At 38.1% G+C, this 16821-nt stretch overlaps 1 protein-coding gene across 5 annotated transcripts in view; it reads right to left on the bottom strand.

Moving 5' to 3' along the window:
* Window positions 1-3020: 3020 nt before the first annotated feature.
* The window catches only part of enah (ENAH actin regulator), a 116913-nt gene continuing 103112 nt past the window's right edge, over window positions 3021-16821 (bottom strand). For all 5 annotated transcript variants that reach the window (XM_075459702.1, XM_075459701.1, XM_075459700.1 and 2 more), the window contains 4 exons: window positions 12968-13034; window positions 9659-9743; window positions 8386-8443; window positions 3021-7104 (listed from right to left, as the gene is read on the bottom strand). In XM_075459702.1, coding sequence (XP_075315817.1) covers window positions 7067-7104; window positions 8386-8443; window positions 9659-9743; window positions 12968-13034 — 248 coding nt within the window. In that variant the 3' untranslated portion in view covers window positions 3021-7066. The remainder of the gene's footprint in view (window positions 7105-8385; window positions 8444-9658; window positions 9744-12967; window positions 13035-16821) is intronic.

Raw genomic sequence — 16821 nt, 5'->3', positions numbered from 1 at the left:
CTCCAGTACCGAGGAAGGCGCGAAGACTTCCCATTGGGTGGCTCAGCGATCATTTGAAATGATTCTGTGCTCTTATTGGTTGATAGTGGATTTTAAATGCGTTTGGATTGGTTTTGAGAAAGTCACGACTGCTTTGTTTTCTGGTGTCAAATTACCGTCAGACAACGTCGTGTAATTTAAAGAAACCTCTATCCGACTGTAGAAACATGTAGTAAAATAGAAGCGTGATGAGTTAAAGCAAAAAATACAACCATTGAACATGTTTTTTGTATGATTTTATTTGTTTCTCTTTATATTCTTTTATGTATTTTAATGCTTCTTCCACTCCCTGCTGCAATGCTTTTATTTTATGTAAAGCACTTTGAATTGTTTGTACATGAAATGTGCTATACAAATAAATTTTATTTTATTTTATTTTATTTCTTATATCCTCATTTGTAAGTGGCTTTGGATAAAAGCATCTGCCAAATGCATAAACATAAACATCTCTTTGGAAAGGGACCCTGTGAGCAGCGTGTAACTGCACCGAAGCTCTACCAACTGATCTAGAAAAGAAATTTGAGGCCATAACTTGTGCATAATGTGTCTTATTTGAATGAGGGACACCCCTGTGTTCTCCCACCCATTGCTTACGAATGAAAAAGAAAATAGGTTTTGAAAATTCAACCTGTCCAATCAAACTACTGCATCAATGCTTTTCAGCTTCCTCGTCTTTTTTTTGCAGTTGTTTTCCTGCATCAGACATTCTGTGGCTGCAAGTAAAACGAAACCTCAAATGAACTCTAGATGCGCTGCACGAGCCCTCTCTCTTGCACCCACAGGAAGTGTCGCTGAGTTTTTGTGGTGATGTTGCAATGGAACACTAACAGCCAATAAAGTGAGCTAAGTTTTTATTTAGTTTTGTTTATTCATCGTAGCCATAGGTAACATCTACAAATAAGAAGTATAGGCATATTTGAGGCAGCTGTAGCTTTTGAAAATGTCACCAAGTTTTGCAAAATTCTTCATAACAGTTTGATATGGACAAAATCTAATCAAATGTACAGAGAATTTAGGGGGCTATTCTTTCTTTCACAAGGACATTATTTATTGTAATTTATATCACAAATCAAAACAGTTACTAATGTGCATTTAAAAGATTGATCACATTCCTTTTAAACCAAAAAAAAAATCAACTTGGGAAAACTCATCACTTTGTTCATCATCTGTCCTTTACCCTTCATTTTTATGTATTTTTTTTATCTCCAGCCTTGAACAGTGGAATTACTTTTGCCATTTTCATTTTATCTGGGAAGCAACCCAATTAAAAAGATCAATTACAGATGTAAGTTAGAGGCACTACAATGGCCGAGGTTACTTCCTTAACTATAGACACATAAATCCCATTCCGTTCGGTAGATTTTTTGTTTTAAAATTTTTTAACAAGTTCAATCATCTGTTTCTCATCAACTTTTTTCAGGAAAATTGTTGCAGGATTTCTAGCACCATACCATTGCTCCGCACTGCCTTCTTCTGGCGGTATTATTTCCCCTGCCAGTTTGGGGCCCACTGATACAAAGAATTTATTAAAACCCTCTGCCACTTCATTCATGTCACCGACAACTTTTCCATTGTCAATAAAATGATTGGGGTGCTGGTAGATTTATTAGAGATGATTTTATTTAGTATTTCACGTTATTTATTCATTTCTAATTTATTATCAAAATGCTCCTTTTTATTTTTTCTAATGATATCTGTTCATTTGTTTTTGTATCTTTTATATTTGATTTCTTTGTCTTTACATCTGTATTTAATAAATTCTCTTTGTCTTGCATGCATTCAGTATACCCCTGGTAAGCCGTGGCTTTTCACTGCTCTTGTTTTTCCTTTTGCTTTGCACGACTGAGAAGCTTTTATTGTACAGTACTAGGAAGAAGCCAAGAAATATTTCATAAGCAGTATTTACATCCTGGGCCTGTAAGACATTACATTCTCATTCTTCTTTGTCGGATTTTGCTCTCCTCCATTAATTTACGGTTACAGTCGTATATAGCTAAGACTGGCGAATGGTCAGAAATGTCCTTCACCAGAAGCCTGCTTACTATTTTATTCTCCATATTATTAGTAAATATGTTGTCTATGATTGTAGCTGAATGGGAAGTAATTCTCCTTGGTTTTGTGATTGTGGGATATAGGCTCATCGCGTACATGGTTTCAGTGAAATCGTTCATCACTGCTCGCTTGTTTGGAGTTAACAGGTCTACATTAAAATCACCACATATGAACATGACCGTTAGCTCAATCTTTGCGTACATTTTTTTTCTATCCACTTCTTGAACATGGTTATATTGTAACTCGGGGCCCGGTAAATACAGCCACTGTCAATCTGTCCAGTACACTGTACTTTAATCTTCTGTCTACATACAATGCTGTTCCCCCTCCTGCTTTTTCTACTCTGTTTGTGTGGTTCAACTCATATCCTGGAATTTCATAGTCCTCACATCTACCATCCCCAATCCAACTTTCAGAAATAGCAATAACACTAAAAGGCCTATCAAAGTCTGTTAGGTAACCAACTGTGTCCTGGAAGTTTTTGTTCAAGCTACACCTATTAAAGTGAATTATTGAAATACTGTGCTCTACTTTAATGCTATTGTTAAATTGGTCAACTGTAACGAATTTGCGGTCGTCTAAGTTGTTAAAAAAAATGAATTCCTGGATCTATATCATGATTTCTACTCATAGATGATTTAGTAAACGTTTCATAGGAATACCTTGTAGGGCCTCATCTTCCTTAAAACTTTCCTAGATCTTCTATGCTTCTCACTAGCATCACTTTGGCAGCCACATTTGGGAAAGAAACAAGCAAGGGACTGAGAGGCTGATCGTTAATGTGAAGTAAAAATAAGTAACTTTTGAGATAGCCAAAAATTAAGCTTCTTTTTTATTGAAAAGTTTGGGTTAGCCTATGTAGAAACATAGCCAAGTAAAATATAAAAACCTTCTTTATGGCTATGATCATTCATACTCAAACAACTTCATGTCTTCTATTGCAGCTTTTATTTCACAAGCTCAAACAAAACAATATGGTAACATTAACGAAAAGATTGATTAACTTGAGAATAGTGCGGGACAATGGAGATGATAAATTAAGTCAGTGATAATGCCCGACGAGGTGTCCATTATCAGAAATGAATGGATTACGCGGCATTATCCCCGACTTAACCTACACCCTCCAGCCAATCAGAATCGAGTATTCACCCAGACCATGGTAAAATTAAAGTTACTGCAGCCAGAGACATATTATTGGGTTTGCAGACAAAGAAAAATGTTTCCACCATTTACATGGAGCAGAATTCCCTGCAGGGTGACAAAAAAGTTGATTTCACTCTCATTTAAAGAAAGCTAAGCCGCTAAACATAAACATCGTGACGCCGACAATTAAATGACATGAACATGAGGTAACACAGAACACTACAGCCATCTGGACTTTCAAACATCGCTTTGGGTTTGAAAAATAGTCTCGTCATTCAGAAAATCATCCATGAACCTTTACAGACCACAAGTGTCAAAGTGTGATTGTACCATTGATATGAAGGAAAAACAGCTCCACAAATGGGAGTTCCTTAATCACATTATCATCAAACAATCATAGTGCAAAGGTATTTTCTTGATGGTGAACAGTACCAAGATAATCAAACTCTCCATGATTGTGTGTATAAGGAATACAAATTAAATAATTAACTGCAAGTGATTTTAATCATCCCAATACTCGAAATCTCTGACATATTAGAAGCAACTCTGATGTTTTTTTAGACCACTTGAAAGAAATGATAAAAAAAAATTAAGAAAGGCAACATTGTTGACAGTGATGGTTTGTTGGGAGACACACTGCCTCGGTTGAGTGTTTCTGTTTAGAAAAATGGACAACAGTCGGAGTGTAAAAGGAACCCGAACGATGAACTCCTCCACACTCAATCTAAAAGATTATAGCATAATTCCACTTTGAGTGAGACTGTAAGGACCGTTGTTCATTTCATTGTATTTTTTCAGGAAAGTCTCAAGAAAATGGTAAAAAGGGGGCGAGTGTTTGTATGTGAAGCCCTTAGACAGTTTTGTAGAATGACATCCCGCAGGGGTGTTAACAGCAACAGCCAGCTGCTTAAGGAAAAAGAACATGCACACAAAGTTTCCAAGATATCACGATACCTTGATTATGATGATATGATAATAATTAATTGGCTAATTCTCATACTAAGCACTTAAATGTGTAAGTAGCTGCTTTTATGCATTAAATGGCATTTTCCAAGAATATGCATCAATGAGAGCAGTATGAAGTTTTAGATTACTCTTTCCAAATTTTTGAAAATGGACCCTGATGATGTCATGATAAGGTCATTAGGGTCAGCTCAGGCTGACTTTATAGACTACACATTTGTAACGTAAATGTGGCTCAACAGTAGAAGCATTTAGTTGAACAGTTAATCACATATAAAGCATGGACCCTAAAGACTGACAGTAAACTGTGGCCATGGTATACAGTGTTAGTGTTCTTTGAAGTCCCCATGAAATAAAATCTGATGCTTAAAAAGTTTGTAATAGGATCTACCGAGCGCTATTCATCACTTATATCATCATACTAACGGAAACGTTGCTGTCACTGAAGGAGAGGCTCTGTTCCTGGCACATCGTCAGCTGTGGGTTTCCATACATATCATCCACCATGAGATTATTCTGGTTGCAGTGTACATCTTACCCCCGGCTACTTCCTATGCTGCATGTGATGTTATCAACCTCATTCACGTCAAGTGATTGTTCAGTTACAGTTACAACATTCCTAGAAATGTAACCATGTATCCCCCTGTGCTACACTTTCAACTTTCTAATATTTATAAAGAGCTCCAACAGAGAAAATAACATGTTGGCTTTTTTTTCTAAGGGATGCATACAGCTCAATCTGCGAATCCTTCATTAGGAAACTCAGACCATACCATCCTGTACTCCTCAACCTCCATCTACACGTTTATTGTTCCGAGGCAACCTGTGATAAAAAAAAAAAATTGAGAACATGTCTTAGGAAGCTAAATACATTCTGAGGGGTGCTTTGAGGCCACAGGCTGGAATGCATTGTGAGCCACACGGAGACAACATCAATGTATGACTGAATGTGTCATCGGCTTATCTTCCCAACAAGGACAGTGAGGTGCTTCCCCAATAATAAGCCCTGGATTTACTAGTCTCCTGAAAAAGCTGCTGAACATGAGAAAGAAGGCATTGAGGGAAGGAGACAGTTAGTTATTGAGGAGCGTACAGAAACAATAAAAGCAATGAGCCAAATAGTAATGGCAAAATGCCACAAATGGACTTAACTGTTACTTTAACCAGTGACCTCAGAGTCAAAGCTTCGACATTTAGTTATCCATCTCTCAGCTTTTATCATATCACTCTCAAGTTTATTGTACTTTGAGCTTCCAGTGAAACAAGTACAGCACTTTGCAAGAACCGGTAACAAATGTGTTTTTCTAATAGAGTGACAGTTCACTTGTCTTTTTTAAAGAGCACAGGGGGAAAATAAAACTATCTCGAATCTTCAAAATAGTTTCTCATGCAGTATGTCTGACAGCAGCAGGAAGAAAGGACAAAAACACAAAAAACCCCGCAAATATCAGTGGGCAGTGGTGAAAGAGTAAATGGCACATCCGTGTCCTTGGTATGCATCCATTCCATTACACATTTGGGCTCTTTGTTGCACCTCTTATATATGATGAAAATAAAATAGAGAGTATTGTGGTTTAGAAATGCATTTTGAAGAAATCTTACAGTGTTCCTGTTTTTCTTCCACATCAGCCTCGATTTTCTCAGAAGATCTGCCACACAGCGTACACATTCCAACACTATACAACAGGAGGGCAAAAAGGATCAGACAAACGCTGCCAAACATTTGTGGTGGCATTAGAAATTAGGAGAGGGCAAGTGGGCCTTTAAATAAATGCTACACTTATTGCTTGTAAATGTGACAGACTTGTGACCCTCACTGTATAAAGAAAAACACTACATGCTGTCAACTGAGCACCAAAATATGACAAACATGACGTACCGAGAGCGAAGGGTGAAAGAAGGTTTTCAAACAAAAAATAAGAAGAAAGAGATCTGCATGTGTGTCTGTGGTTAATCAGCACAAGAAAATTGTGAAAATTTCGTAGAGCGCTACAATGACATCCTTCTGAAAAACAGCTACTCTCAGCGTCTCATTCGCCCGACTTCCCAAAGAATTAACTGGAAACATCTCATTTCTGAGGGAAGATAATTATTCCTCCTGTTAACAGACTGCATTATCAAACTACTTTATGTGGCCATAGATCTACAGTCAAGCAGACATAGTTGATCGCTACTTTCTTTCTAAATAAGTTTGTCTTTTTATTCATATACAGGTTAAAATGGTATTTAAGGAAGACGAGCTTAACAGTGTCCTACAGTGGTGGACTCCAGTCGGGACTCAAGTCTCTCATACTCGCTAACATGCACAGAAATATCTCCACACACACATTACCAGTATGACATCATTAGAACAAGTTGTTATTTTCCATCCCCAAGTTTTTCCTCTCTCCAAGCGCTCTTAATAAAATGCTTAATAGTAAATTACAAGAGTTGTGATTCTCAGCATCAACACTTTTCACTCATGGTTAATGAGATATCAGTGAAGAGTTCTGTATTATTTTTTTTTCTTTCTTATTGTTGGTCAAACAGAGACAAACAAAAAAAGATTTTCGAGCAGACAATGTATTGTCCTCGAGAATGACGTGCTTCAAGAAGGGAACTGGAGGAATGGAAGGGGTAAGTGGGAACATAAAGCTTTTCAAAATGGATTCTGTGAATTCCAGCCTTCCAGCATCACCCTGTCCACCACTGTTCTGTCTGACACTGCTTTGCCCTAAATACTGTCCTCTCTGCGTCATAATACGACTGTTGTCAAAGGCATCGTCTCCGTCGTTTTGTTGTTTCTTTACTCTGCTGTCTTCTTAAATGGACTCTGGTTGTCTGTCTGGTCACACGGACGTTGATGCTGTGAAAACGGAGTCTGGATCCTCTATGCTTTGCTGGACTTGCCCAGCTCCTCCCTGATTGCTGCAGAGACAAAGAACATAAGCACAATAGTATGATAATAGCATTATTCTGCATCACTCTTGGAAAAACCTCGGGTTTATACTACAAAACTGGAAAGTTGGCTTAGTGAGGAAACTTGAAATTGAATTAAGGGTTTTCACAAAGATGGGCCACTTCTTATTGGGATGTATAAGAAAGGAACTGATCACAAAATCTCTTTTTAAAACTTAAAGAACATCTGAACCATTTAGCTTATACTGACAAGCACCCTTATCAGAGATATCTCTGTAAAATGCTCTCTTAACCCATAAGGACCCATGGTGACACAGGTGTCACAGATAGATAGATAGATAGATAGATAGATAGATAGATAGATAGATAGATAGATAGATAGATAGATAGATAGATAGATAGATAGATAGATAGATAGATAGATAGATAGATAGATAGATAGATAGATAGATAGATAGATAGATAGATAGATAGATTGATAGATAGATAGATAGATAGATAGATAGATTGATAGATAGATAGATAGATAGATAGATAGATAGATAGATACTTTATTTATCCCAATTTGGGAAATTGTTTTGCTGCAGCATACAGTAAAAGATATGAAAACAATTAAAGTAAAAACAAGCAAATAAAATAAAATAAAATAAAAATAGTGAATAAACATTCACTATGTACAATTTTTTTTTTTTTTGCAACACAACATTAGAGATCTTTGACACTTGGTGGTGGTGTTTAGAAATGAGATCTAAAGCCTCGTTTCCACTATGCAGTCCGGTACGGGTCGGGTCGCTTTGGGGTCAGCTTGCGTTCCCACTGTACAAAGGGGACCCTCAGGGGTGGGCGGAGTGTGTGCCGAAGCGTAAATAACAAATAACAGCAAATAAAAAATAACATCCATAATTTGGAACCACCTTCAAGCTTCTTCAGCTTAATGCCACACTGGCTCACGGCCCGGTTGAAACCACTCTCTGCCATTTTTGCGGCAATCAGCTGGAAAACGTTTTCGTTTGGCACAGCACCATCGAGCTCCCGCTGCACAGCCTCCTCACCAACACCGGAGAGCAGACCCTGGAACCGGTCCCGTGTGCTAGGTACCCCAAGCAGAAGGGTTATAAAAATGGTAACGGGTTCCATGGGACCGGTGCGCTTTGGTGGTAGTGGAAACACTGAAATAAGCGAACCGCTCTGAACCAACCCGTACTGCACGGACTGCATAGTGGAAACACGGCTTATGTGGTCCATTTGGAGAGATGTGACGACAACATGGCTGGTTTTAATGATAATTACCATCAATAAGCTCTTCTTTTAGTTTTAATAGCTCCTTCCTCATTTCATCAAGAATATCCTGGAAAAGAAACAACACAAAATCAAATTTCCAAACACATAAAAAGTGTCAGCAGAGTTGAGAGTACTTTGAGTTCCCCGTGGCCAGTTACATGAGCTTAAGAGATGGGGGTTAGTTAGGTAGAGGCCCTTCCAATTAGTTTAAGAAGAGTCATTGTTTGCTAAACAGCAAATTGCTGCACAAGGAATTCCCATTAGACTAGGCCCAAAGACTGACTTAATGACACTAAGAGATAAAGAAACTATCAAAAGGAGTATGAGGGTACATTAGAACTATGGGCCACAAGTTTTATTCCTGATCCTGTGCCTCCAAAACACACAAAATGAGAAAATAACCATAGCAGTGAGTGCTGCAAGAGATTTTGCTGGTTGTCATCTGTCTCCCGGTCGTACCGACGCAACCAGCTGCATTGTAAGATAGGCAGGACTCTGCAAGACTACTTATCTAACTACCTCATTCACAGATGTCAGAGGGAGGATCTGCTTGCACACACCCACAACACACCACATGGTAATAGGGCTGCCTAATTAGCGGGGGGGGGGGAAAAAACTTTGCTAAAGGTAAACAGATACTGAATCCTTCAACAAACACATTTACCAGTGCTGACTAATAACCAAATATAATGACATAACAGCCTTAACATGGCCATTTTTATTAGTAATAATTGTTGTATAGGACTAGGACTATAGGCTAGCTTCATTCAGACAGTTTGGCATGTGCATTGTGTGCACTTTGCTGACCTGGTGCATGTGTATTCATAGCAATGACCTTTATGTTGTTTGCGATGCTTCTATGCAGTTGTTACCTGCACAATAATTTTACATAGCCTTCACATATTGTCTACATACTGTCCCCTCACTGATGCTACAGTTGAGGGTGCAGTGTTGCTGATATGTGGTCAATTTGGTGACCAATAATTACCAACAATAGGTCCAACGCCAAATACTCTAAATGGCATACAACTGGTGCATGGCTTGAACCATGACTGAGATGTACATGTCACATTGCAAGCGTGGATGCTCTAAACCTGTCCACATCGGAGCTGAAATGAAAGAATTTTCAATTCTGCCAGTGTGAAGCAGCCCTAAGATCCCAATAACAACACGATAGCCCAAATTTAATGTAGTACATGAACAATACAAAGAAAAGTAACATTTTCACATCTCTGGCTAAAACTTCAAATCTGTTGTAACAATGCTCCAAGTGTTCACTTACTTGTTTCAATCTGTCATAATCAACAGCTTCTGTTGACACACCATTGGCACTTATGGATCCAGTAGGTGTAGGGGTGGATTTAGGTCTACCCAAGAGCCAAAGAACACAAAGAGAAAGGGCAAAATGGAAAGAGAGAGAGAAAAAAAAGGAAAAACAGGATTACTAGAGAGCAAGACCATGTGCTACACGAGCATTCCAACTTCCTTACCTTGTGATGCAATATTACATACGACTTCCTTTGGATCATTATAGAGCTGCAGTTGGTATAATATATGACTTACTGTGACATTCTATTTCCTAGGACATAATGTAAACTGATGAGATGTCCAGTGAACAGTTGGCTACTGGCAACTTCTGCATTTTTTTGCTATAAATTCTTCAGACAAATGCAGGACAAATCCTGGACAAAGACTGGTGAAGGGCAGACAGTTTGACATGCATGGAAGCACACACAGAAGCACACACAGTTCTAGTAGCATCATGAGACTTCAGACGGGAAAAACAAGAATACAAAGGGAATAAAAGGAAACATCTTCTGATAAAGTCGGACCTTAAAGGCTGTTGTGGTGACTTCACACTTCCACATATTAAGAAATGAACCTATATTCAAAGTGCCAAATTAATCTATCCTAGTCTAGATAGATTTAAAAAAAATACACAAATGAAAATAAGAATTAGCCCTAAAACGAGCGCTTGCCCATTCGAGCTTGAGTCTTCTATTCTATCAGAGGCCTGAGAGCCTAAAGGGTTCAATTGAGTATCTTAGCTGCGCTTTTCTGGACAGAAATCTTGTGATAATCACATATAAATTACAATTCAATAATACTATGAAACAAATGAACACGTTTTCATTTTATAGTTATATCTAGGTCAGTTTGTGGCAAGTCTTTGTCTGTTCTGCAGTTTATGGGTCGTTTAAGAAGTGCACATTCAGTCTTATCTATGTGAACATACTGGAACTGCAAAATGATAATTTTCTGCCAAATCTACTCTGCCATGGGCGGACACTAATTGTGTGTTTCCATGTATGATAATGTGGGTGTACAGTGTGTGACGCACACATTTCCTTGTTTTGGAAAACAAGTTTACAGTATAGCATGCAAACGAAATGACTAAATTATTGTATGGTATGTGGTAAATTTGGAAAGATCACACAGACAACATATAATCTGTTCCAGAAGTCCATCTAACTATCTTACAAGAAGTCCTCGTTAACAAAACCATGTCCATCACAGCAAACCTAGATAGAACATTCGTTTTATTTCAACAATAGAATTTCTCAAACTCTCTGGGGCTTTTCACATGGGATTTTGCCACGGAGACTCTTGTTTGTGTGAGACACTGACTTTACCAATGATAACTTAATATCCACATGTATGTCCCAGCCTGGTGGGATGGCTTTGGGTCATAGAATAGAAATAGAATAGAAAAAAAAAGTTTTTTTCCATGGGTCATAGATTTGATCCATGGTTCAAATAAAATGAATAAAATCAAAATGAACTCAGCTCAGTAAGTAAATGATGTAAACTCTTGTTAAATGACCTAAATGCTCCCACTTCTTCTGCAGGAGGCGAGCTAACCTTCCCACTTCTGTCCTCACTACTTTATAGAAGGAAGTGCCATTGAGAGCATCCCAGTCTGGTGTGGCAGCTGCAATGCCTATGACCAGAATCAGGCCCTACAAAAGAGTGGTGAGGGTGGCAGAATAGAGACCTAGAGCATCCCAACCAACCATCCATGTACCTGTCCCACAGCTGTAACGGAGCCACTATCGGAACCAAAGATCCCTTCCACCCTGCACATGGACTTTTCCCCCTCCTACTGTCTGGCAAGCACAGTACCATCAGACTCAGAAATAGCTTCTTTCCACAGGCCTTCAGAGTACTCAACTCATTCAAGAAATCTCATGTTTCTCTTGGACTGTTGTATGTACCACATACATACACACAGACTGACTGGACTGTTGACCCTTTTAATAAGACAGGAACTGATATGCTCCTACCGATGTCATCATTATGGCCTTTATATCACTGTTGATATGCTGCTACTGCTGTTGATATGCTGCTATTTAATGCCTTGCACTTAATCTTCATCACCACATCTGTCACACCATGCAATGTTTTATCTTATGTAATATTTGATATATCTTGTTCAATATCCTTGCCCCCGTTTCTGCCTGCCCACATTATGTTTAAGTAGAAATATTCGCTGTCTGTCCGTGGTGTTTACTGCGTATACCTGTTGTTGTCTTGTGTAAACTTAGCATTATGTTACATGACATTCGCTAAAAATCAATACATGGAGTGTGGATAGGTGCAATTTCACTGCTTGTTGTATGATATGATTAACAATCAAGTTCACTTTGTAAAAGACGAATACAAAGTAATAATAATAAGACTAATTAACTATTAAGGACCATTTTGTCACTCCAGATAATCAAACCAAGTCTCACAGCAAGATATGAAGCTGCCACAATCTTACACCTCTTCTATTTGAAAATAAATTGATGTGTCTAGAAACACAATTTTTACAGTTTTTTCATGGTACTGGACATGAAACAACTACAACTACAAGATGAACAACCGAGCCCAACCCCTGCATGGATACTACATGGAAATGCATGTATGGAAATATGTTAATCCTGTGCTTTAAAAGGTGATTTTATCATTGTAGTCTACCAAAAAAGGCAATTTTTTTTTTTATTATCACCCAATCACTCACTGAGCTAATGATGCATAATATATGTTCTTGAAAATCGACAAGGCATATCAAGAAATGACTGAAAGACCAAATTAGACAGGCAAACTGGCAAATCCATAATGCTGGTTCCTAAGCATTCGTCTAACCAATAGGCTGAAAACAGGGAAAACAAAAAACTGTATCTACTTGGTTAAATTTGATATTCTTCTACTTTCTATTCTCGCACATCTCTGTACTTGTCCAAGCTTAAGTGTGTAACATGGGATTTTAAAGAACATCCAAAGAGCACATAAAGCAATATAAGCTTTAGGGACATTATCCTGCAGCGTTAGCTTCAGCACAGTATCATGCTAAAGCTATAATGCTAATGTGTTATGTGTGCCTGAGAGTAGATGATTTACATTAGATTACAGATAGGCAATAACCAGTAATATCCCTTGTAAAATTCTTTAAACTTTTGAGCCAGGATTTTAGCTTTACTTAGAATGCAATAATAAGAAGAATAATGACAACAATAATAGTAATTATACATTTTGAAAAATGAAAAAGGAAAAATGAGAAAGCCTTCCGATACCACTATTTCCTTAGAGAAAAGTAGGGGCACTGTACCTTCCAATAACTGGAGATTTGCTACCATTCATGCTGTTTGCTCTTTCCCATGGCTTCCTGGGCATGTCTGGAGAGCAACAGAACACAAAAGAAATACACGTCAAGACATGGTGGTGTACAACAACTTCCCCAAAGTAAAGCTTTGTGACATTAATATCAAACTGCTGGCTGTCTTTCTGCATCCATTTTATCTTCCGAGGAAATTCCCATAATTATTTTTCATTTTAGATTCTATCAATCCCAGAGCAAATGCATCCTCAGCCTCTCAATGTATCAGAAAAACATTAGACAAACCTAAAGTGACTTCCACACCCCCAGATTAATTCTGGGTGACTTAAATCATAAATTTAAGCATTTATAGCACTTAGAAAATTTCACTGGTTCATAAACAAAACCACCAATCTGGGAAAGACACTGGATAAATGCTATTGTTCAGTTCCAGATGCCAACAGAACTGACTGAATGGAATAAACTCACATTCTCTTCTAGTAATTTTACTGAAAAAAAGAAAGGAATTATCAGCATGAAAAAAACCCTTTTTTTTAAGTATTTTTCTGGGCTTTCCACGCCTCCAATGATAGGACAGTGTGAGAGAGACAGAAAGCAGGGGGCAGAGAGATGGGGAAGACACGCAGCAAAGGGCCGCTCGGTGCGGGAGTCGAACCGGGGCCAGCTGCATCGAGGACCAAGCCTCTGCACATGGGGCGGCCGCCCAACCCACCACGCCACCCCGCCACCCCGCCACCCCACCGACCGCCCCTTCTTTACTTGTTTTGAGGATGAAAAAGGAAAATCAACAAAGAGGTCACGTGTGCCATAAAAATGGCCAAACTGAAATATTAAAACAAAGTGGAGCAAACCTTCCCACAGGGACACCTCTGCTCAGCCTGGCAGGGTCTTTCAAACATGAAAGCAGTGAACACTGTTACATTGAGCTGTAGGTCCATTCAGGTTGCAGGTAGAGTCTTGGTATTAATCCATATTACCATATTTGAGAGGGACGGCATCTACCAACAAGGGATGGGTAATGATTTTTGACTTTTCGAATAATCATTATACTGTAATAAATTAAATAGTTTACGTGACTATCATTATATCTTTGAATGTTGAATATTGAATATCTTGTGAATATCGTTATATTGAATTAATCTGTTTAAAATGTCAGCTACCATCACAAGGTGGTGATAATGTACAGCACAACAGCAAAAGAATGTCCACTCTGGTATAATGTATCTGGTGCTTCAAGCTTATTTTCCTATAGTGCAACAGTGGCCAAGATGGCGAAGCTTTAGGAGGGTGCATGTGTAACGGGGTGGTTAAATTGTTCTGCATGTTAAATACTGCATAAATGGGTCAAGGCTTTTATTTTGAAGTTTCCCTTGTACAGTAGTGCATTGTGGGTATTCTGCAGCAGAAAGACAGCATACTGCTGCTGGTGGACCTAATGTGTGTATGCCCACCCTAAATGTTGTTTATTTGTTGACCCACTGGGCTGGCAAATAAATCTGCTTCATTAACAAACTGAGTCGTATTAATCCAGATCAATACAATGCAGTTACATATGTACATGTTTGCTTTGTCAGAAATCCTTCAGGTTTAGTGATTAAGCTTCCACTGTACAATCTAAATCCTTTTAGAAGCAAAACGACGGTAACAAACTTTACTTTAGAGCCAGATCGTTTCCCATCGTTATATGGGAAGAAGAAAAGGCAAGAAAACCTATTCACCTGTTGTGACTATGGAGGATGCTAACAGTCTCTCAATGGACACAAAGGATAGAGCTTTAAGCAACACCATGGAATCCAAATCTCTTTAAAAAACATGACATTAACTTTTTTTTTTTGTGGTGACTGGCCACAAAGCAAATAACATGTATCACTCTGGCTACCATCACCCCTAGAAAGCTTCTTAGAACTACACTATTTGTGCTCTTTTGTTCATATTAGATTTTCTCCTCAGAGCTATTCAAGTGTCACTAAAAGCTCTTGGACCTAAATCCATGACTAAAGGTCTATAATAGTTGTAAATGTAAATGTACTTTATTTATACAGCCCTTTACAGACAATCCTTACAATGTACCAAAGTTCTTTAAAGCAGGTAATAAATAAAGAGAAGAATAAGTAAAAACAAATAAAAACAATAAAAGAACAGTGAAAGCAATAAAATACAACAAAATCAAATAAGATCAAATAAGATAAAAGTGTTAATACTGGGTATTAAAAGCCATCCTAAATAAGTAGGTTTTTAGCCTCGATTTGAAGAGGCCCAGGTCAGAAATAAGACGCAGCTGGACGGGGGGCTTATTCCAGAGCCTGGGGGCAGCTTTGGGAAAAGGCTCGCTCACCCCAGGGTTTGTATTCTGACCTGGGCACTTCCAGCAGAAACTGACCTGTTGACCTCAGAGCTCTACCTGGACTGTTAAAAGCTCAGATAAATACGATGGGGCGAGGCCGTTAAGAGCTTTAAAACCAACATTAAAAGTTTAAAATCAATTCTATAAAGTATAGAAATGATTTTATACCTGTTGCTAATTATACAGAACCCTATGCCACACTTATAATCTAACACACCCATCTAGATGGTTGTAAAGCATGTAAAGCAAATCTAAGTAGAGTTAAATCAGATGACAAAGACATTCTACTATTGTCTCTAATTTTCAGTTATGTTCATTTTTTTTTAATCATTGATTCCACAGATTTTAAAGGAATGTTTTTTCCTTTTTCCTTTTTTTTTCTTTAATGAAGTGAATGTGACACCTGATTTTTTTGTCCTGGTTGCATGGGGGTGTGGTCCCTACTGGTTTCTGCCAACTATAGTACCCATGATTATTTTTCTTTGTGATGCTTTATTTTTCACTGCTGATTCATGTTACTTGTTGTGCTGGTTTGCTGGAGTGATGAATCACGCTTCTCCATCTGGCAATCTGATGGATGAGTCTGGGTTTGGCGTTTGTGAGGAGCACGGTACTTGTCTGACTGCACTGAGCTTGTGCAAGTGTAATAGAAGCTGTTAGTAAGGCACAGAGTCAGTTATTTTCTTCTGAGGAGATAAGAGGCTTTTACAATAATAGAATACACTATTATTCTATAGTGTATAGAATCACTCCTTGGGTATAGTTGAGCGTTCTTATCTAGTCTACCTTTCCTCCCCAACCACAGTTGAGGTTACCAAGACACAGTCGTAAATACCAGCTTCATCCCTGTCCCCCTTAAAGTGCAGCTTTATCATTACAACGAGCACACAATGGAGAAGAAGGATTTAAGAAAATAGGACATGGTGGTATCTCGCAGCGAGGTCATTTGCAGGTTATACACAGTAACACTCAATACAATGCATATAAGAATTAATTTGCCATTACAAAGCCAAACCCAAAGATCCAGAATTGACCTTTTCTTAATATTTTTTTCAACTCTTCACTTAATTTTATATTAAAGGAAACTGCAGCTTCATTCCGTAATAACACGGAGACGGAAACGTTTTACACCGCAACTCTGCTGACAACAGGATGGATTTTATCGTTAAAGATATTAACCATTCATATGCTCCTTTAACTGACCATAAACAAATACTTCTAGAAAAAAACCTTCAAACTCTTCAAAGAAATGGAATATGCATAGATATTGGATATTTAACTATTCTTTTCAAAAAGACAGCTTTTTTTATCTAAAAATCTGGCAGAGCTAAATGTTTAATGGCAGCTTCAATGATAGCTCTAGAAATATCTGGTATTTTTCAAATCTAAAGTAAGCCTAATCTAAAAATATGTTCTCATAAACAAGCTTAACCCCTTATTGACAAAACAAAGTGTTATACTACATAAATAACAAGGACTGAGGAAATGCCCTGCTCGATTT

Source organism: Odontesthes bonariensis, chromosome 24 (genome assembly GCF_027942865.1).
Source record: "Odontesthes bonariensis isolate fOdoBon6 chromosome 24, fOdoBon6.hap1, whole genome shotgun sequence".
Lineage (NCBI taxonomy): Eukaryota > Metazoa > Chordata > Actinopteri > Atheriniformes > Atherinopsidae > Odontesthes > Odontesthes bonariensis.
Note: the sequence above shows the minus strand (reverse complement) of the source record. Positions and strands in the feature narration are given on the sequence as shown.